The following is a 21841-nucleotide window of genomic DNA, read 5'->3' as shown; positions in this document are numbered from 1 at the left end:
GTAAAGTACATACTATTTTGGGAAAGAGCTTTCTCATGGGCTGGTATGAYGATTTTAGCAAGTTTTTTCCTTGTTGAATCAAAATACAACTTTGAGGGCTAAATGAAACCTAGCCTTCTTCAAGTCTACATTTTATTCATAGTCTTCTAACCATATTCCAGTCTCCCTTTTCATACACGTTTACTTGGGAATACAAAGGAAAAAAAAAAATCAGTGATTAAACTACTTGATGGATTTTGTAATCACTTGCTCTATTCTGATGATAAGCATGGGATAAATGCAAATCTTGATGAGATTAGATGGCATAGACAGATAAAACTGATTAGGTAGACAAAATTATCATTATATCACAAATATCAAAGGCATGACTTTCCCTTAATATAACACACATAATATATTTGTGCATCTCTATTGTCTCTTAAAAATATCCTTTATTCTCACCATTTAGGAATATGTTTTGTTTCAGAATGGAATAAAGACAGGTAAAAATCCCCCAATATTTCAGTACAAACAAAACATGCCCTTGCGTAGTGGCAGACCTCCCTGCTCTGCAGGAGTGGGGGACAGTCAATGCTTCCTGTTTAATTTGCAGGGTTCAGCAGTCTTKGTAAAAAGAAGCGAAACTTGGCTCCTGAGTGCTCCTGCATTTCTTCCTCATCCCTTCTAGTTTCACTGKTTCTCTCCCTGCTCTGGTCAGACACACCAGGTACAGCACTTTGGAGGAATGAAAAGGTGTGGAGGAGAAAACAGATGGGAAGGGAGGCTGCGGAGCAGACGTAAGAGGAAGCACAGACAGCAGAGCAACATTTGTGAAAGGAAACAGGAGGAGGGACAGATCAGGAACCTGGAAATAAATCTGCAGACAATTTAGAATGAGGAGGGGCATCCTTCACCTCTGTATCTTCTAATTTCCCTTCTTCTGAATGCGTACCCTAATGCATTATGAATGAGGGTACAYGGTAGCACAGGGAATTTCCTACTTCTATGGCCCCTCAGGATTTAAGACAAATGAAATTAAAATAAAACTTGATTTGGAGCAAAGCAAAGGGTGCAGCCAACTGCTCAGAGGCAGGAAAGTGAGCCAGAGGAACACTGGTTCTGGCCCAGGATGGCAGCCTGTGCATTTCTGAGCTTTTCTTTGTTCTCTTTTTTGCCCCTGTTTTGTTTGTCATAATACAGCAATATCAGTTCCTACTGAATCTGGTGTGCTCCTCTTCTGTTCTGTTACTAGGGCTCCCTAGACAGAAGCTGGAAGCTGGTAAATGTGCTGCTGCTTGAGATGCCTATAATCTACTGCAATGATCTACAGCATTTTGGAATTAATGTAAATATAGAAATAAATAAGAAGGATGGAAATAATGAACAGAAGATGTGGGGAGGGGAGACAAAATGAAGTGAAAATTAAAAAATTGAAAAAAAATAGAAGAAAATCCAAGGTGGAATAAATATTTGGAAGAAATCTGAAAATATAGCAATATTTCAAAGAAATCTTTACATATACCCCATAAATCTCATTATTTTCTGTAGCTCTTTAAATAGATATTTAAAGCAGGCAGCAAAGTTAGAAAAAAGGAAATAACAACCAACCTAGAAACCCTAAGGAAAACCTTTGTGAAACAAAGGAGCTAGGTTTTTTCCTGATGACATATTTCAAAAGTTCAGGTAGTTTTTTTTCATTCTTTCTTCCATCTTAAGAGATAGTTGATGGTGATTTGAGAGACAGCTTGTTTCTAGCTGTGTGAGATTGTGTGTTTCTAGGCTATTGAGATTCTGTCCTTACTGCTAAACAGAGGACAATCAGGGTGGGGGCTCAAACAAGATACCCTGGATTGTTAACTCCCTCACAGGCTCAAATGGATGCTCCCRGAGGGTGCTTTGGAGTCACCCCACAAAGGGTGAGTGGATGTAAGCCAGTCTGTCAGCTTTTTTGTGGCCAAGGAGCAGTCCCTGGACCTTGTTTATTCAAGGATACCTTGCATTTGGGTTGAAAGTGTTATGCTATAATTGTGGGGCAAAACAGTGCTTTTGAGTCTCTCCAGGACCCAGAAAGAGGGATGAACCAGGTTGTGGAATGGGGACAAATGCATACAGGRCAACTCCAACTCAGAAAGGTGAAAAAGGACTTGATTAGCAAATCAATCCTCAAATGGAGAGTATAACCTCAAGAGGATGCTGACAGCCACAGAAGCCTCAAATGTGAAAGCAGAGTTGTTTTTCATTTCTTCTATTTTTAAAAAAAAAATCCCCTGTGAATTAGAGATGGGGGGTTATTTGTTTGCTAGTTTTTTGTTTCGTTTGGGATTTTTTTGTCTGTTCTTTTGTTGGAAAATAAAGAGAATCTGAAATTTTACCCCAGTTTCTGTATCACTCGTTGTCATGGGAGGCAACAGACGTAGCCTACAGATGGRGCTCAGAATCTAACCCATGCAGTAGCTGAATACATGCATGCATAAAGRCAGACTTTATTCAGGCTGCACTGCAAATCTATAAAAATATGCCAGTGAAATTGCCAACCTATCAGAAAAATTGGCACTGGAAAACAGCAGAGTTCCTGGCCCRGTGCCCTCCTCTTTCCACAACCTGAGAGCAAAACTACATAAACGTGTGTAAATCGAAATAAGATTGTTCTGTGGTGAATTTCAGGATGTGCTGCATTGTTGTGGGATGGCAGGAAATTGCTCCCGGGTAAATAACATACAACATCATGCATGAATCTTGGCACAGAGAAATAACAGAAATGCCCCTTGCCAGTCCATGGTACAGCCACTGAGTTCAAGAAAGACTTGCTGAGATAAAAGCTAAGAAAATAAGAAAATATTAGCATCACAAAATACAAATGAGAAGCAAGGAAAATCCATTAAAGAATGTGAAGTACCAGAAAGGTAAATGGCTTTATCAACCATGAACTCCTCTGCAAAACGAATGTGACAAAAATTCTTCTTGCTTTTCCGAATTGCTGTTATATCTCCACACTGCTCAAAGACTTCCTGAATAATTTCCTCCGTTGCGTTTTCTGGTAATCCTCCAACAAACACTGTTTTACACCCAGGAGGTCTCTCTCTTGTTGAAGGTGGTGGAAGATCTAAGTCAAAACAGAAATCACATTGGAATACAAAATTTTTCTTTTGATCCATTGGCTCTATTCACCCCTTTAATCAGTTCTGGGCAGCAACAGTTACGTGACACAGTATAGAGACAGAAGAGAGGGACAAGCAAAATAATTCAATATTGCACAGATTATCCAAAATTGATTATTTGAATCTAAACGTTTTCAAGTTTTAGRTGGTGTTTTGGACATTAATTCCTGCCACTGCAGATTGTTCTCCAGGACAGACAGTGAGGTCTAAAAGGGTCTTGCTTTTCCCTGTAYAGTCATATGAAAAATAGAAAAATATTCTTTTTCAAAGCAGGGGAGCTTCTGCAGCTGATTTGACCCTGAGCACAGATCTCAAGCTCTAGCACAGTGCATTCAAAGACTGAACTTCACCGTCTCTGGCTCAGACCCATCGCTCACTACGCTCACCAAGCGCGTGGGCAGCGAGTGAGCCCTTGCTGCGTTACACCCTGCACACGTGGGCTGGACACCTTCCCTGGCATTAGCATAATTTCATTTCTGTCTCAGCMTACAGGAGCACGGCAAACAGAAAAACAAAGTGGGAAACACAACAAAGTGACAGCATGATGAAAACACTCCGCCGGTTATCTGTTCTGTCTTGTTGCCAGATAATGGAGCAGACACCAGCACAGGGGAAGGATAACCTCACTGTTTACAAGAGCTCACAAGGTGGAGTAGCTAGGAATGCAATTTTCATGCATATATAGAGAAAATGTATACACAATTACATGGGAAAACTATTAAATTTTTGAAAGCTGTCTAAAAAAATATAATCTGTCATAGCACTTCACCCTGTTTATACAGAGTAAAAGTAATTCTCTAAGAAGGAATCTGAGTAATAAGACTCAATYTTTTTGGCCCTTCAACGCAGTAAAGAAGGTTTCAGCCTTAAAGTATACATATATAKAAGTACATACTCACATACATAACCACTTTGATTAAATTGTGATCTGGGTATACTGCAAATCCAGAGCACCTGACCATTTGCTTAATGTTCTCATTTCAAAGTGACAGAGAAAGTCACTGGTGTGATGGCTCTGAAACTAAACTCACGGGGCCAACATACACAAAATCAAGGTTTGTGCCTGAGTTGGTCTCTCAGTGAGATGAGTTCTCCACTTGCACAGTCACAGAAGGAACAGGAGGGAACCTGGTCCCTGCTTTCAAAAAGAAGGAACTCATCTGCCATGCTGAACCCCCTGCAAAATGGCAAGAGACAAGTTGTAGCTTCCTTCACCTCCATCTTCCTCAAAATGGGACTGTAGTGATCCAGTGTAGTTTKGGGGTGCAAGGTATTGTGTTCAGATTGTTCCCATCTAACCACAGACACCCGAAGAAGAGCTTGGAGATGCACAGCTTTATGTCTTATGACATTCTGATCTACAAGAAAGATGTCTACTATGAGCAGTGTAGATCTTGAGGCTGTTACTTTTCTTTCAGTATTTTTCTTTTTTGTACAAGCTGCATAGTTTTTTTTAATGTGACTTTACAGAGATGAATAAGGATGCTGTTACACCATACCATGCTYTACACACAGGAAAGACCTTAAAAGGAAAGACCCGACTTACCTGCAATTTATTTAAAAAACGTATCTGTTATTAGATTAAAAACATCCATGCAATGTCTTTAGGAAAGTAACATTCTTTCATCAGATCCTCTTACTTGGGTTTGGAGGGAAGAGCGTGCAGCTTTTGCAGTGAATTATTTCTTTGACTACAGGCACATCTGTTGGCGGTGGTGGCGGCACTAACCCCATGCCTGGTATCATTGGGTTAATCGGAGTGATTCCAGTCATCATGCTAAGGCTTGGATCAAAGCCTGGTACACAGATTGAATCTGGAAGTATAGAACATAAAATCCTGGCTTAAAAATCTTGAAACTACTTGTTACAATTTTCTTGTACAGAYAGTTTCACTTTAAGTTTGTTTTCCTTGTTTGCTTGTTTMCACAAGCATMGTTGTTAGAATTAAGAGAARGGGAAAGGGAAAAATGGGGAAAAAAGAAAAGGCAAAGAAATAGAGAGAAGAGAGGGAGAAGGAGAGAGAAAGGGATAGGAAGAGGGAGAGGGGGAYGAGGAGGAGGGAGCTGCATTCATAGTGCAAAAAATAAACTATGCATAAAGAAGGAAATGTTACATAATCTAAAATATTAACATGACTGAGTAAAACATAGCACATTAAAGTGTAAAACCATCCACCATGAATATCCGTTATTATCTGGAATGCAATTTTCTGTTCATAATGCTACTGTGGTGTTTACATTACTTTCTGCCCAAAGCRTACAAAGAATATAATTTAACATTGATATGCCCTCTCCATCTAATTGTCAGACAGATTTATCACAACATAGCCTTCTCACATAAGTGACCTTGATTTACAAACAATACAGAAAAAGATCCATTTCTGGCTGCTTTATAGAAGTCTAGTTAGCCAAGTCTTCTAACCATTTTATCCTAGAATATAAATTTTCAGCTGCACAGAATGGGGTCTTTTTGAACCTTGGAATTAATTCCTTCTTGTCCTGTTATTTAATCGGATTAGTAGATTCTCTTCAACGCATGGACTATTAACATATACCACTACAGCCTCATAAAGTAAAATGAATRTTTGGCAAGAGTTACTCTTTCTCCTTCCTGATCTCTTTGCCAAGACTTCCATACGTATTACTTAGAGCTGAAAGATTTACCGGRGAGCACCAGTGCTTTAACACCACGAATTGTAATAAGCAGATGTTTCAGAGGAACTGAGAGCCAACTTCTGAAATTTGCTTTCGTTAAAAACAAGGCTTTGGGTTTCTTGAGGCATAATGAATAAAATATTTTGAGAGACCGATCTCTTTGTTGGCATAACACTGCTGCTATTTGGCATCATCAATTATTTAAAAGAAGAGAGTTACTTCCGTGTTCTACAGATTTTCGACTGAGTTTTCTGGCTAGCAACTGGAAAGTATTTAATGATACATGTAAACATGGGGTTTGGTAGCTCAGGAGCTTGTTTATTTTGAAGAAGCAAAAAGGGAAGAAGGTAACAACTCCTTCTCAAGCATTTTATAGACAGATAGATACATACATATTATATATATCCATGAGATTTAAGCTACCTTGTTTCAAGGCAGCATGATTAAYGAAATGTGACCAGAGAGAGACCAGTTTCTTCATCCTAAATCTACTGCTGAGAAGCTATGTGGCCCTGGGTCAGCCCTTTGACCTTTCTGTATCTTCATTTCTGCATCCACGAAAGAGGCACAGCAACACYCACCGGTGAGTATTAGCTCACATTTTTATAGCACTTTGCAGGTGTAAAGCGCTCTGTGGGGGCTGAAAATTAGCATTATTATTCCYGTGAAACATCCATAATCGCCTTCTCCAGGAGGGACAACTGAGGATCGAGAACTACTCTAAGAGAGCTCATATCTCTCWCAACCGCACGCTCCCTGTTCGCCACGCACTGACTGTGAGCCTTTACCACCTTCAGGCAGTCCTGTACAACAAGCGTAGCAAGTGCACAGTAAGCAAGGATTTGCTTTAGGCTTATTGAAGACTAGTATTAATGAAAAGTCATGATATTACATTACTTTTTTTTTAATAAGTGGGTTTATGAAAAAGGATTTGCTCTGGGTGCAATGCTTTTTTTCAGTATCAATGTATATGCATTGCTTTTCAGATTTAGCTTTGAAGCTTGGAGCTTCTCGTTTATTCTGTGAGAGGCAGTGGTGGCCATATATTAAATATTCATGGTAAATGCCAGGAGATAAAGTCAGAGGTGAAAGGGCAACATATAATTCAAGGAAGTCCTTAGGCTATGCTAATAATCTCAATCTCATTTTTACAAGTCAGACTKCTGACAGCCACAGAAGACCACCCTGTGCAGCACTCTCTGGCTGTGGGTGGAGCTCCATCCTTGCTTCTCACTGCTGGCGTGTCCCACAGGGCTCAGCAGCATGCAGAGCAGGGCACCCCACTAGCACTCAACACACTGTGCCACRCCAGTCCTCTCCTGGGGTCAGGAGATGCCAAATGAGGCATTTTGTCCACCCCTCTGGACAAATATAGGACCTGCTACAGTCCCAGCCAGACACAAAACCTCGTATTGAATCCAATACCCACAGCAAACCCAAAGCAGGTGTACAAGATGATGACAGAAGGCCAAGGTCTCCCTGTCCCATAAACACCCTTCAGGCCCCATGCCACAGCCAAGGAAAAAGATCATCATCTGCCAAGTGCCACCACAAGGTGTCTTTAACCACTGCTGTTCTGTCCTCAGGACAACCACTAGATACATTTCAGCTTCTCTCCAGGCCTAGTGAAATGAAATAACAGCAAACTCTGCCCAAATCAGAGGCACATGCTCTCACCCAGAACAAAGACAACAGATTTCCATAAGGTACAGCTTTCTGAATTTTCCTTTGGCAGTGGTGCAGACACAGAGAAAGACAAATCCAAGGGAGATGGCAACAGGGAAACTCATGTCCATAAACACTGAATGTTCATGGAGAGGGAGAGCTGCATGYCCATCAGAACAGGTTTGTGATTTAAGTGGATGAAAATTATTTCTGGCACATCCAGGGAAATGTGACTTTGTAAGTAATTTTCCCTGCATTAAATAAGTGCATGGCTATGTCATCAATTTCTTTTACAACTGGAATCAATCTACAAGAGTACGAGCAAAGTGCTGGGGTCCAGTCCAACATTCATGGAATGTCCTTCTAGAAGAGCTGGGACTCCGTGCCTCCAGAAGGTCACTGTGCTGAGGTATACTAAAGAGGACTCAGTCAATAATTCTTGAAATCTAATTCCCCATCTTACAGGCACTAATTCAAGCCCTGCTAAGGGCAATAGAAAGACTACTGAAGGCACAAACAGCTTTTAACCCTGACCAGGTTTACTTACTCTTGAATAAGTTGCTTCAGTTTCCCAGTGTGTTAAATTGAGAATGAAATGTTCTCATACGTAGCAGGAGCTCTGAGAGGAAGCACAAGTACCAACTGTTGAGCATCCTGAAAATGAAAATCATTCTCTGAAAACTGAAACCTGTTATTATGCAATGCAGGGATGGGAAATTCAGATGAATTTCTGAGGAGTGAAGCTCTTGTTTGGACCCCTGGAGAGGTTGCTGATGCATGTCCCCTGTATACTGCTGACAAACCATGACAGGAGACTATAGAKGGGGTGTCCAAAGGAAATTTCTCTGAGGTGCAGAGAAAAAAAGAACTGATAAAGTCACTGGAATGGAAAGCCAATAAATTTGCCACATCTGTGATAGGATCTAGAAGAATCCCAAGTTTAACTATATTAATGCTTTCGAGTGGTGCAATAATAGAAGTTGGATATATAGCTCTTGTCTAGAAACAAGGGATGATCATCCATCAGCACCACCACTGCAGCCTGCTCCCTRTCCTGGCAAAATGCCCATTTGGAGCAGGGCCAGGACACCAAAGTTGCACAGGAGGCAGCACCTGTTGAACTGACTGGTAAGATTGTTGCTCTCCGGAATCAAAGGAACTGATAACAACACATGAAGATTTCAAAAAGTAAGACTTAACCTTGCCCATGCATGGCTTTTAATGCATCCCTTTAGAGACATGATTATTAAGATATTGCAGACATGAACCTATTACATTAAATACAGAGATACATTACATTTATTAGCTATRCATCTGAACATTTCAACAAGCAATATTTAATGCTTTCAATGATCATGGTATTCTTTTTAAAGGAATCTATACATATTTATGCAGATAAGTAAGGGTTTATAAATGATAAAAAACAACCTGGCAGAGGAGAGAAATTTTCATATTAAAAAATGTTAGTAAATGATTACTAAAGGATGCCATTAAAATGGAAAGTAACCAGAGATGATAAAGAACTTTAAGAATGGAAAAGCATATGCTAATCAAGTTAGAGTCCCTGTGGATTCTGTACAAAAGGCTTGAATATTCACCCATTTGTATAAGAAAGTAAGACTATTGGACATCAATCTTTTCAAGACCATGTTCTGCCTAAATTTGGCAAAACAAGTTAATTCCTGCTTCATCTAATAAGAAATTGGCATGGTGAAGAACAATGAAAATCTCTGGAAAGCAAAGACTTGGAATTGGCAGTCAGAGAGGCAACAAGAAAAGTTCTCATGAAAACATGGAGTAGTTTTTAAAGCATCTTTTCCTTTCCAGTGGAATAAAAGTAAAACAAAACATTTCGCATGAAATCTCTGAGTCTGAATAAACCAGAAGAACAATAAAACCCCTTGGATGAAAACTACATTCTAGCACAGTAAATGTTACTAGTGTAAAATAATTGCCTTTATTAGGGTCCATTTTAGGAGTGCAGGAACAACTTTTGTGTTCCATAAAAATAGCCATACAATCTTGTAGAATCATCCTCCTTTCCTTCTCTGGCAATGGTTGCTGTTTGAATCACCTTTTGTTTCTTCCACATTATTGCCCTGCCCAGGTAACAGGGCTGTTTACTCCTGCCAGCTTTTGGGTATTGCACTCCATCACCAATAGTAAGTTACCAACCAGCCCTCACCACACGGTACTTATCTGCTCAAAATCACTTTTTAAGTGATTCACAGTAATAGCCCTTGGATGTGTCTTTTTTTTTTTTTTTTTTTTGTTTGGCCTGCAACTGCCAGTTGTTTCTGTGGAGTTTTACGACAGCTGCCAAGTTGTATTTCTATTGCATGCACAAACCAGGGGTTTGTGCCCCTGCTCACACACAAGGAAGGTTTCCACCACAGACATCACCAGCCATGTGCCTCAACCTGCTGGTGGAACACGCAGAGAGATGGTAACCAGTGAAAACAATGATCTAAGCACCAAACAGCTAACAAAAATAAATAAACATTGCAAAGGTCCCCATGGCCCAGGAGTGATAATCTGGGGAGCAGACACCTACAAAAATAGTCTGCTTTCTGCTAGAGAATGGAGTTGCCTGCCAACTGAAAGGACCAGGACAATCCAGGCAGCAGCTGATAGCGAATGTATTAAGATGCTTGTTAAACTTTGTTTACTGTGGAGGAAAAAAAAAGGTTCTGCAGACTRGAGATTTGATTGTGTACTTCAGAGACAGCATTGGTGAACATTTTGASACTGGATATAGAAGTGATTTCTAAAAGTTGAAATGAAAATTTTCTTGAAAAAGAGCAAATCTAATAGCCTGCCTCCCTTATAACAAATACATATATATGCAGGCATACATATATGTATATAAATAAGTATCAACTGTCACTAGCAAAGAAATGGTTGCTATTTTTTTTTCTTTGAAATACAAAAAGTACTTTTTTAAAGTAAGGAAAAGTTTTTCTAAAAACTTCTTGCATTTTTATCTAAAATTCTCCCTCAAAACTCTGCAGTCYGCCAGTCTGCCTTTATTATCATGAAAACCTCTTTTTTCCATACCAGCAATTAAGAAAGAAAATTCAGCTGCAAGCTAGAAATCAAGGCTGGATCACTGTTTTCCCTGGTCATTAAATTCCTACCATCTCCTGGGTTTCATGAAGCTTTTGGTGRCAGTGACTCATTTGGTCAATATTTAGGCCTTCTCTCACCAGCATCTTTGAGTACATTTCYTTGACCAGTTTAGACATCATTTAAACTTCTAGACTCGTCTGTCTCTAAAACAGACACCGCATTGTCTGGTAAACTTCTAGGCACACAACAACAAACAAAGGTGGGGTAAAAAACCATCTGACAGCTCCTCCATTTGAGCAGCATAACCACTGCCATCCTGTCTCACAGCAAGGACCATACGCCTGGGCCACTGGAGCAAGAAATAATCAGGTAAAGAGCAGATTATTCTTAGCTCATATACATTGAGTGCTTATATATTTTCAGTGATTGAGATCATAACAATAGAACAATCCTTTCTATCAAGCATCTATTCCACACAACTTGATATGTAGCTTTTTCCTAAATCCTACAATGTACCTACTTATATTTTTAATCCATTGGAACCTGTTTGTGTCACYGGCTTTCACAGTGGGCCAGTGAGTAGCAACTGAGTTGGGAATTGCTTTTCTTTGCTAAAGCAAGGTATCTGGCAGTTCCACCTTCTAGCTCCTCCATCCTGATAAATCCTGAATTCCTTATTCACTTTATCCATAAGATTACAGATTTCACTTCTGCTTTTACATTTTGCCATCTGTCTGGCAAAGTAACCTTTGTCTCAGCAGGATTGCTACAAAGGAATATGGATATGGAACCTCTGATTTTGGCCCCTTTTAAAATCATGAGAAGGTAACTCCAAGGGCAGAGATGTCTTTGTAGATGCTCCTCTAGTCCTGAATTGCTGAAGAACCAAGCGCTGAAGATGTGGGCAGATGCCCTTACGCAGCTGCTGCACAAACACAACGGATGAAGGACTGTGTGAGCAGAGGATTCCTGCAGGAACAGGAGCGAGAGGTGCAGCACCAGTGTGGGTGTGTGTTCGTGTGTGTGTGCACATGGGAATGTGTACATTTGGAGGAGTGGAAAGGATGAATTGAGAAGGGCCTGGAAATCACCTGCTTGACCTTTGGTTTCCCATTTGGGGTGGGGATCCCTATCAACACCACCCAGCAAGAGCCATATTCTCTGAAACAGAGCCTGGTCTGCAGCAAATACAAGTCCCCAAAGGAGTTTTGACAAAAACAGAGGGTGAAGGGAAATCCAGATGAATGTTTCTCATTAATAATCAATGAAGTAATAATTTATGTGAACTCTACAGCGTCTGCCAGACCCACTTCATAAACAAAGCCCTTGTAGCATCATCAAAACACTTGCCACTTGAAAATTACTTATATGAGACATTTATCACTGACAAAGCTTTAGGGCTGTATTATTGTACTTGCTTTTTTGAAGAAAGCAGAGTGTCTGCACAGAGGAACAATTTACAGCAGACAATCCCGAAACTTTAGATGCCKTTCTTCAGAGCTAGTTATACTGTAGCTGAAAACACTAAAAGCAAATCTGCCCTCCTCTTGATCCCTGCCCACAAAATCATTTGACAAGCACTATATTTAGAGCAATATACATGACAAAGACTAAATTAAAGAAAAAACACCTTCTCTTTTTACAAGCAAATCATGGGGTGAATCCTGGTTCATCCTTTATTGCTGCAGCGCTTGGCACAACAGGACCTCAATCTTGTTTAGAGCTCCTAATGYAATGCAAATAATAGGAGAGAATAACAAATAATAATAATACAACAAAGCGGCCCCACAATGGATGCCACTCTCCTCCAAAGATGCAATTTCAACACTGTTGTGTAAAGAAATCTGCAGTGTTAATGTTATTTCTATTACTGTTTCTGTTTATGGATAGCCATCTGTGCCATTTTTACCTCAAGGGGGGCTCAGACAGTGCCTGCCCATGGTGAATCTATTTAGTTTCCTCTTAGAATACCTCTGCARAAAAGTACCTGACAGATAAGCCTGAGAACGATCTGGAAATCTTGGGACCTAATGTTGAGGGAATCTGATGATGGCTTGTCAGTTTTTAATGGCTGACAGCTGSCTGTGTAAGAAGCTAAGCCAGAAAAAAGTGACTAATCTTAGTCTCCATCCACAATCAGCTGCTCTTCCATGAGGAAAACCCTGTTTCCACTGCAGCAGAAACTTGTAGGGATGAAAATTGCAGTGGCAGAAAGCAGAAAAATAGCAAATAAGAAAAAATGTGAAGAGAAAAATCAAAATAAGTGCTGGGAAAGATAACAGACCAACAATATTGCCTGGGCTCTCTGTGTCCATGTATCCACAGGCTCTTTTGACCTGTGCCAGGATTTTGATGGATTCATGAGTTTATAGCCCCACACAACATCCAGAGTATTGACCTTCCCCGAGTCTCTGCTGCTGAAGAACCATTCCACACATTAGGAACAATGGGCTTCTTCTRTCTTTACACCAATAAATCACTTCCTCACACAGGGTCAGTCACAAGTTCATTGTGAAGAAAATAACAAAAATGCAAATTCTGCACAGTGCCACCTGGTCCCCAGTTAATGGCTCCTGAGATAGTCTGCAAAAATATGGGGCTGGCCAATATGCAAGATGCAACGCAATATATTGCCTATATGCTGCAATAAATGTGCACAGCTGTTATTTCCTGACTTTCAAAAGTCTTTGTGCACTCACTGTTTGCTACTTGGGACAATCATCTCCTGTTCTGAGTATCATCCTTCCATTTCTTGAATTCTGAGYTCATTGCAGAGGCTGTTTAGTAAGGTTAACTGTAGCCAAACTAGGCAGCCTCTCTAAGCTCCACTGGAAGCTGTTCAATCTGTTCACCAAATGAAACCCTTCCTAGAATAAAACTTTGCTGTGTTCCTTGAAAACAAGATCACCTTTCACTTTAAAGCTCTAGAAGATGAGAAAAGAAATAAATAAAACATGATTACACAGCCTAGGAAACTGTTAATGGATTTTCCTTTGCTTGATATCTAGGAAAGTGCTGTATTCCAGAAATTTGAGAGGCATTTGTACAGGCACAAAAAGGAAAAAAAGGTTATTGGAAGATATAAGCTCCTAAGATGTAAATGAATACTAAAAAGAAATTGGAGAAATAGGAAAAAATTCAATTCCCAGGCTAGGCTAATACTGAAATATAACCCTTATAATAAATGAAACATAAAAACCTTCAGTGTGTAAAAGATGGTAAAATACCATCTTCTGGATATTAATGTGACCTCAGAGAAAATGGGTGAAAAAAAATTAAATTCAGACATTCCATTGGACATTTTCCAAATGAACACAAAAGGGACTAATTTTTCTCATGAATCATGAAAGAAATTCTGACTATTAAGCTGGAGTTATTGTGTGGATCCTTGAATCTGTGGAATGCATATAAACACCCTTCTTCCCCTTCCCCCCCTTCCAGAGTCACAGGAGTAACAACAGCCTTGCCAAAAATGGAAAGAAGCTGTGCAATCCAGAAAGGTGTATCAGCTGCATGGTCAAGTTTTCACAGAAACACAAAAGCTGTGTTCTGACAGGATCCTTCTCACCCTCTAGCCCAGAAACCTGCCTCGAACAGCAAATCTCTAATTTTGTTTAGCACCAGAACTGAACAATTCTGAAGCGACACCTCCGTATAATATTCTCCCTATCTCCAACACTCACTCTGCTGCTCAAGGGCTTCCTAAGCCAGAGGAAGTTTTGTGCCTCCTTCAGGTTTATTTTTGGATGAAAATACCATTGAGTTTTATTGCATGGGATGTGTTTCCCTTGGTGCCATTACAAGACATGACAGAAAGTTGTCCCGTGAAATCAGCTGGAAAATCTTGAGTGACGATATTTCAGACTTTTAACCAAGTTATTCTACATGCATGCTTCTCTTTCAAAAGCCTGAGCAAACAGCCATAAAAGAGACCTAAGCTATAACTTTAAATGATTGTTCCTGGTACTGTTTTCCTAGTCTCTTTCATGTTAAATCATTTAAATAAGAGTGTCCATACTCCTAAATCCACAGTACTTTTAACCCGCGGAATACTAGAAGGCTAAGTATACTAGATGTAGTAAAGATTTGCTGTCTAGATATGAATGTAGTAAGAAATCTTGATATTTTGCATTATYCTCCACTAGAACTGTTTGACCTCCATGCAGTTTATGGCAGTAACTCGTAGGACAATATTTCAATGCTCTGTGCATGAGCAGAATACATGTTGGATTTGAATTTGATTAACTCAACTGTTGTTGAGTAAGTAATAGAATTGGTTAAGAATTAACCAAGAATTCTATCTTGAGAATACTATGCTACATAAAACATGATCTGAAAAAAATCTGGATTTTGGTAGCAGCATGTAATGCTCCTGAGTGTCTGTAGAAAGAGCTACCTTAATTAAACTTCAATGCACTATGACAAAGCTATTTTGGTTAGGTTTTTGCTATGAAAGCCATCTAGCACCTCAGCAACCAGAAAACACTGTTACATGCTTACACTCACTGCAAACACAGAGTGTTGGTCACCACAGCTCTTCAGRAACATGAGAAAACAGTCAGCTTTACATAGGCAAGTACCTTCACATTCTTTCACTTCCCATTAGCAGGTACCTTAGCTAWGGGCAGGCTCAGGCCATGGGCATCGTGGCTCCATCCAAACCAGAAGGATTTGTGAATTCACAGGGGTCATGGATGGCAAAAGGGGTCAAATCAGACACAATGAGCAACTTAAAGCACTTAGCATTGAGAAGAATGAGATSAAAGCTTTGTAAAACAAAAGAATGGAAGGTACTGTTTAAAGTACTGTTCTTTATACATTTAGAAGAGGACAAAGGGCAAAAAAAGACTATGGAACTTAGTCACAGGGCTCAGAACCTTCTCTTCTCCAGCTTTGGATAACCCACAACACCCTCACCTTCGGATGATTTGCAACACCTTCAGTTTTTAGCTAGAGACCTGCCAGAAGGGAAGGAAATAAAAGAATGCTAGATAAAAACAGAGTATGTGGCTTATTAAACAGGAGAGAGTTTTTTTTTTAATCTTACCCGCTGTTAAACCTVGGATTTGGCCTGTATTCTCAAATACAAACAAAAAAATAGAAAATATTAAACAGATAAACTCTATAAGGTTCCACAGGATTGCTTGAWCTGCAGCTTGTAAGTTCACAAATGTAGTATTGTGCTTGAGTTAAAAATACTTAAAATTATAGTTTTTGAAACATCTCTCAATTAGTGAAGGCTTGCTTTGACCACCTCTCCATTTCTCAGACTTCAGAGGGTTTGAAAATTTTCTGATGCATTCATTGCAATTCAAGATAATGTTTCAAATTACCCTTCCATCTATTAATTCAATGGATTATTTTTAGATCTTGATTATAAAAGTGCAAGGGCCATCTCAGCTYTCCAAAGTGCCTGTTTTAGGCGGCCAGAGTCAATGGCCAAGTAGCCAGCAATGGTGGCAACTGGAGTACTCTTCACAGGGGTAGAGAAATCCCAAATGGRATCCTCCAACTTCATAATAAAACAGCTCCTCCTCCTACTATTTGAGTACGGTAATTATTCCATTGACCAGTTTAGAAGAGGTTTGACATTCAAACAGTGTCAGGAGAGTGTGYGTCATGCTAAGGTAAATAAGGGCAGTCCATATGTCCTAAAGCTGTTATCTCAGCCTTTTAGCAGACTCAGACAGAAATTTGTGCATCTTTTGACATCTGGGTCACAACCATTAAGTTTTCCAGCACAAGTACAATAATTACAACATTATGAATACATTTTTCAGCTCATCTCCATTCCTTCTGTATATCCCACAGAGCAGAAAACCCTTGCTTCCACCATCTGGGCATTTCTCTAGTACAAGGAAGGTCAGCAGCAGCTAGAGATGCCAGAGTAGCCAGCTGCTCCATAGGCTTCCTCCCTGGGGCTGAGTGCCGGAGCCATTATCAATGGAACAGTGCGGACTAATAAACCTTGATTTTGGCCAATAGCCCAGGGCCAGCCAGCTGGRATGGGTTAAATCATCCCCAGGTTCTTTGAGATACTCTGGGACCTATGCAGGGCAGTGTACAGAACTGGGTTAATGCTCCTGGCCCCCAGTGACTCCTTCCATCTCTCCTGTCTCTCTCAGCAAGGCGAAATGGATGCCTCAACTAATAATAAACCAGAGCTGAGCATGTGGAGAACACCAGGCCAAATATAAAACAGCTGGGGCTCTCTGGCCAGCCATTAGCTTAGCTCAATCACAGCATTGCCTGGAGTCTTCTAGAAAAAAAGGTAAAAATAGGATGAGTAAATAAGAAGCTTTCAAAAAAAAAAACCCAGAAAAAAAAAATCTCAGAACATTTGTATAAAGCTCTTGTGTCTTATGAAGGAAATTTTTATGAGATAGCTTTTATTTTCTAACATACATAAACCTCTCATCTTGTTCTTAACCAAAAAAGGAACTAAAAAGATGAGAAATGCTTACAGGAAGAAGAAGGAATCTCTCCAAGAACACTTGTATCTCTGTACCTCTGAAATATCTTAAAATACAGGCATTGCTCTTGGCTGTCTTTCATTGTAGGTAAAAAAAAAAAAAAAAAGGGCTTTATTTCACCTTAGAAAGTAGCAATCTTGACAACATTCTTACAATGTCATATTTCATTACTTAGTTTAACAAGGAAAAATCTTGTCTGAAAAGAAAACAGAAAGTTTTTTAAATGAACAGCATACTAGAGCAAGCAGAGTGAGACGCAGTGTGCATAGAATTAGTTTAACTTTTATTCCAATAATGAAAGARTCCCGGCTTTGTATCTCCTGTGCATAACACATTTTAATTTAGATTACATTACTGGTTGTGTGCAAAACTTGTAACTTAAAATTCTTGCTGCTAGAAAATTTCATCTGTAATTTCTGGCAGCCTGCACCAAAGGTTCAGTTGCTAATATTGCAGAGCAGTGAGCTAAAGGCATAGCAATTTCACACATGCACACAATCAACCCCACCATTCAGAAGTGAAATTGGCCCTTTTGGTATTTACAACTTACCATCAGAACAYGTGACTCTCTTTAACAATACTTTCAAGCAAGATACAAACTTGCAAACACCAAGAGCAGAAGATATGCTCATTGTTTCAAGAACTATCTATTTCTTTAAAGTCAAATGGTATCAGGCAGACTTTCTTGAATTATAATGAGTCTTTAACCTGTTTTTAGTGAAAATGCATTTCTTTGTAAGATTTGTGATCGATATTGAGAGACTTCTTTTGCCTCACCAAATACATTTCCACAGCTAGGGCTCTGTCAATAGTTTTATTAAAAATATTTTCTTATTCAGAAGTTTCGATGTCAACTGTAAAAGTAAGTTCCAAGATTAAAAATGGCAGGGTGTTGGTCATCAGTTCAAGGATATATGATAGTATTGTTGTCAATATATCTTTCGCATATTTTCTCAAATATGAAAAAGAAAAATCTCAACCCAAACCTCCTTCATGGGCTTTGTTAAGCCTTGTTTTACAAGGTGTACAACTACAGTCTCTAGCAGTGAGGTAATGTAAAAATAAAATAAAGTCACTTGCAGCATGTGCGTGTTGGGGATAAGGGTGCAGTTGTATTTGAAATTCTGTGCACAATAAAGGCGGCATAACTGAGCAACATGTAGTTGTATTTGAAATGCTATGTACAATAAATGAGGCATAATTGAGTAATGCTCAATAAAGAGTGCATAATTGTTTATGACTGAAAAAAAAAATCTTTGCCAAAGTCTTTCCCAAGAGGCTGTCAAAGRAACTGTGCAAGCATAAAGTGAGAGACAAGGTCTTGTCGTGATTGATACAGGTCAGAAGCTGGCCAAAGAGCCAGAAATTCAAGAATAGAAACCAACAAACACTTTCCATCTGAGATGAGTGGTGTGAATGGAGGTAATGTTAGTAATTGTRTTGAAAGAGAGAGAGCAACGTTACAGCAAAACATCCAACAGACATAGAATTAATTGCCTGAAAAAGATATATTTATATATGAAAGGCATTTTAGAGGAACCAAAGACAAGGAAAGCAGAAGGGAACAAGGATGTCAAAGGATGTCAGTGCTAATCCCAAATGAGTGTCTCTGCCGAGGACAGGCTGAATGGCTCATGCAGGAAAGATGTGGCAGTGTGGCACTGYGCACTGAAGGGGTCAGAGAAGGCAATTAAAGGTTAGCCTGGGTAAGGCATAAGAGAAAAGGTGTGGGAAAATTACTGCAAACCTCTTAGAAAACCTAGACTCTCACCTGACACACCATGTTCTGCATTAGTCACTCCATCCTCTCCAAGGAATATAAAAGCACAGCAAAAACAGGACAATGAGCATCATCAGGAACATTATWAAGTAGYTAAGAGGAACCATGGCTGAAAAAGCCTMAGATTGCTCACTGGGGAGAATAGGMAGCTGTGTAGGAGCATTAACGAGYACGCAAATTTTATAGGGGAGGTAGGTGGACAGGTACTGTGGACTCTGTTACATGACACAAAACCGAGAAGCATTTAATGAAATAAATAAAAAGGTTATAAATGAAGAACAGGTAGGTGGTAACATGTCCTAATTGCAACAAGAATTACTCCCATGGAAATACATGTTAYGTAAAACTTAACTGAATGAAGATCTTATGAGAACTAAAACATAGAGRAAGAAAGAAATGCAGACAAAGCCACACAGAGAAATACATCACACACCTTAGACAACAATAGTGTTCAAAGTGATAGAACAGGAGGCAGGGTCATCTATTATTAAAATCGTCTGACACTTCCYATTACAACACCCTGTTGTCAGTTGCTTTTAGCTTTGCCAATCATTAACAGTTTGGACTGAAATTTTACACATCAAATATCTGCCTGAGGCTGAAATACTCTGGAAAATTTTAGTCTGAAAAATTCAACTGCTGCACAAATGGAGCCAGAGAAAAATACTAGTTTTTTTATTTCATTATTAAAAAAAAAAAACCTGGTGCTGTGTGTCGGCAGTTGTAGCCCCTCCAGCCTTCTGAGGAAGGATGTAATATTTCAGAATTGAAAAGTCTTTGCATTGTAGCAGTAACATTTGCCTTTCTCTTTAAACTCTACCTGGAAATTCAGGCAAATTATGCCTTTGAATAAAATTATATTCACTCATATTCTGACAAATATGTCTATTTTTGGCTTTAATAGCTGAAAACACAAAGGATTCCATCTTTCATGAATATACTGGGTTATGTTTGTGGCTCTGCTCAGCAAACAAGGAAAGAGTTAAAGTAGAAAGAAGATCTGAGCTATTGTTAACATCTGAAATTATTTTTCCAGCTTTTTTATAACTTGAAACCTAAAGTTGCCTTCTACTTTCTATCCTCTTTTTGCCTTCAGTCTGCAAGGTTTCCAGCTTAGCTGGTGAGGTCAAATCTAACCTTGTGACACTTGCTAAGATCATAGTGGTTAAATCAGAAGATTGTCTGAGCAGCCTAAAAGCCTGTCAAGTCTGGAGCAACTAATTGGGTCTTGCCTCATATGTTCTGCCTGTGATTTTTCCAACAACAGAACACAGAAAACAACAATGCCAGCAAGCAGAATTCTCCCCAAGTCTTGTTATTCTTATCTCTCCCCTCATTTATGGGAAAAAATATCTTTCATGACAATCCTAGGAGAAGTTTGCAAAGTTCTGAAAGTTTGGCTTTGTTCACTTGCTGACCCTTTCATTTGAAACATCTCTCCTGTGCAGCAGTTTTGAAGAGAAACCAACTTTTCAAACTACAATCTGCAGTAGGATACATCATTACCAGGACGTCTCTCATCCACTCTGAACCAGCTGTTAGCTCACCCCCTAAGACCAGTTTTACCAGGGWAGCAGAAAACAGCTTTTCAAGCAGTAAGTGAGTGCCAGGCAGATGATGGCGGTTTTTTGCATATGCTCCAGGGCCACAGAGGGAATGTGTCAGAGCTGATGGTATCAACCACCCTCCCTTGCCCTCCCCTCCATCAGAAAATACTCTTTCTGTTGCTCTGAAACGGGCACAGGAAAGGTTCATTAGGACCCTCGTAGGGAGACAGTGGTGGGGTGGGAGAGAAGGAACAGTGACTGCTCATGCCATCAGCTTGGCTGGCATAGGGTGGATGTCCTAAATTCTGGATGTGGCCCATGTGGTTTGGCTGGCTGAGTCAGTGGATTTGCTTGGGTCTGTCTCACAGCAGCTGAACTGATTAGCTCAGCGGGTTATGTTCTCAGCTGCACTACAGCTGTAYTCAGGGAGCTTAGAGAAGAGGCTTTTAGCACCTGGGACTGCCAGTGACTGCTTTGTCCTTTGCTTTGTGCTGAAGTGGCCSCAGGACGGTTTTGAGTTTTGTGGTACTTAACAAAAGCAGCTAATGGKCCACGTGCCCTGTGCCCCGATCTGCGTAATGCCAGCTCTTAACCACCTCTGCCACACCAGTGAATTTTTGGCCTTTGACATTTTAGGCAGCTTTATAGCTTATTTGCACTGTGGAAATGGGACAGAAGGACGAGGTTAAGAAAGGTCCTTTCTAAGCCTAGCATAAGGACTTTTAACTCAGCCGATAAATTTCCTGTTCAGAGAGGTTTCCAACTGGCTCCTTTGGTCTCTCGGTTCCAGCACTGAGAGGATTTATGTTTCACACCATGTACTGTAGTTCCAGATATTTAAATCAAGAACGTACTTGTCTGAGCTTCACAGGGAAGTATACTACTTCAGATAGAATTATGGCCAGCATCTTTATGTTTTGTTGTCACTTACGCATTAAACAGCTCCATGCTGCCTTGTATAATTCTCAAAACAGTCAGGTTTCTCAGATTAAATGCCAGTCTCACATTATGAAACAAGTTGTGTTCCTGAAAACTAAATCACAAAATAACTATATACTAGGCCAGGAATTCACATGTAATAATTTTTCTCACACCTTTTYGAACATTTCCAGATCACAGGTCTTATGTTATCATGAAGAGTCATGGTCATGGTGGCCCTCCAAACATGAATTGACGTCATTCCAAATCACAGATGAGATACAGCCCATCCATCAAAAAACACCCAATGTGGCAGAAGTAATGGAAAACCCTTCCCACTTTATCTGCCTCTTTATAAATCTGACTGCACTTGACTGAATTGTTTTCCCTCAGGCTTGTTAAATTTCAGCAGAATTCTCTGTCATGTTGTGAACTGAATATGAAAAAGCAAAGTGACCAAACTGATACCCAGCAAAGCTAAAATACATAGTAACACTGATTCTGAAGGTCAGCAAACCACAGCTTATTAGAATGATTTTCTAAGAAAAAAAAATGGTGGGTGAAAAAAAGAAAAAGGCTTGTTAGGAGAGAAAGAATT

At 39.7% G+C, this 21841-nt stretch overlaps 1 protein-coding gene across 1 annotated transcript in view; it reads right to left on the bottom strand.

The window, feature by feature from the left end:
- The window catches only part of ENOX1 (ecto-NOX disulfide-thiol exchanger 1), a 239577-nt gene that overhangs the window by 92539 nt on the left and 125197 nt on the right, over positions 1 to 21841 (bottom strand). The window contains exons 5-6 of the mRNA XM_057366309.1: positions 4778 to 4951; positions 2876 to 3082 (exon numbers count right to left, since the gene is read on the bottom strand). Coding sequence (XP_057222292.1) covers positions 2876 to 3082; positions 4778 to 4951 — 381 coding nt within the window. The remainder of the gene's footprint in view (positions 1 to 2875; positions 3083 to 4777; positions 4952 to 21841) is intronic.

Source organism: Malurus melanocephalus, unplaced genomic scaffold (genome assembly GCF_030028575.1).
Source record: "Malurus melanocephalus ecotype Western Australia unplaced genomic scaffold, MMel_1.1 scaffold_63, whole genome shotgun sequence".
Lineage (NCBI taxonomy): Eukaryota > Metazoa > Chordata > Aves > Passeriformes > Maluridae > Malurus > Malurus melanocephalus.
Note: the sequence above shows the minus strand (reverse complement) of the source record. Positions and strands in the feature narration are given on the sequence as shown.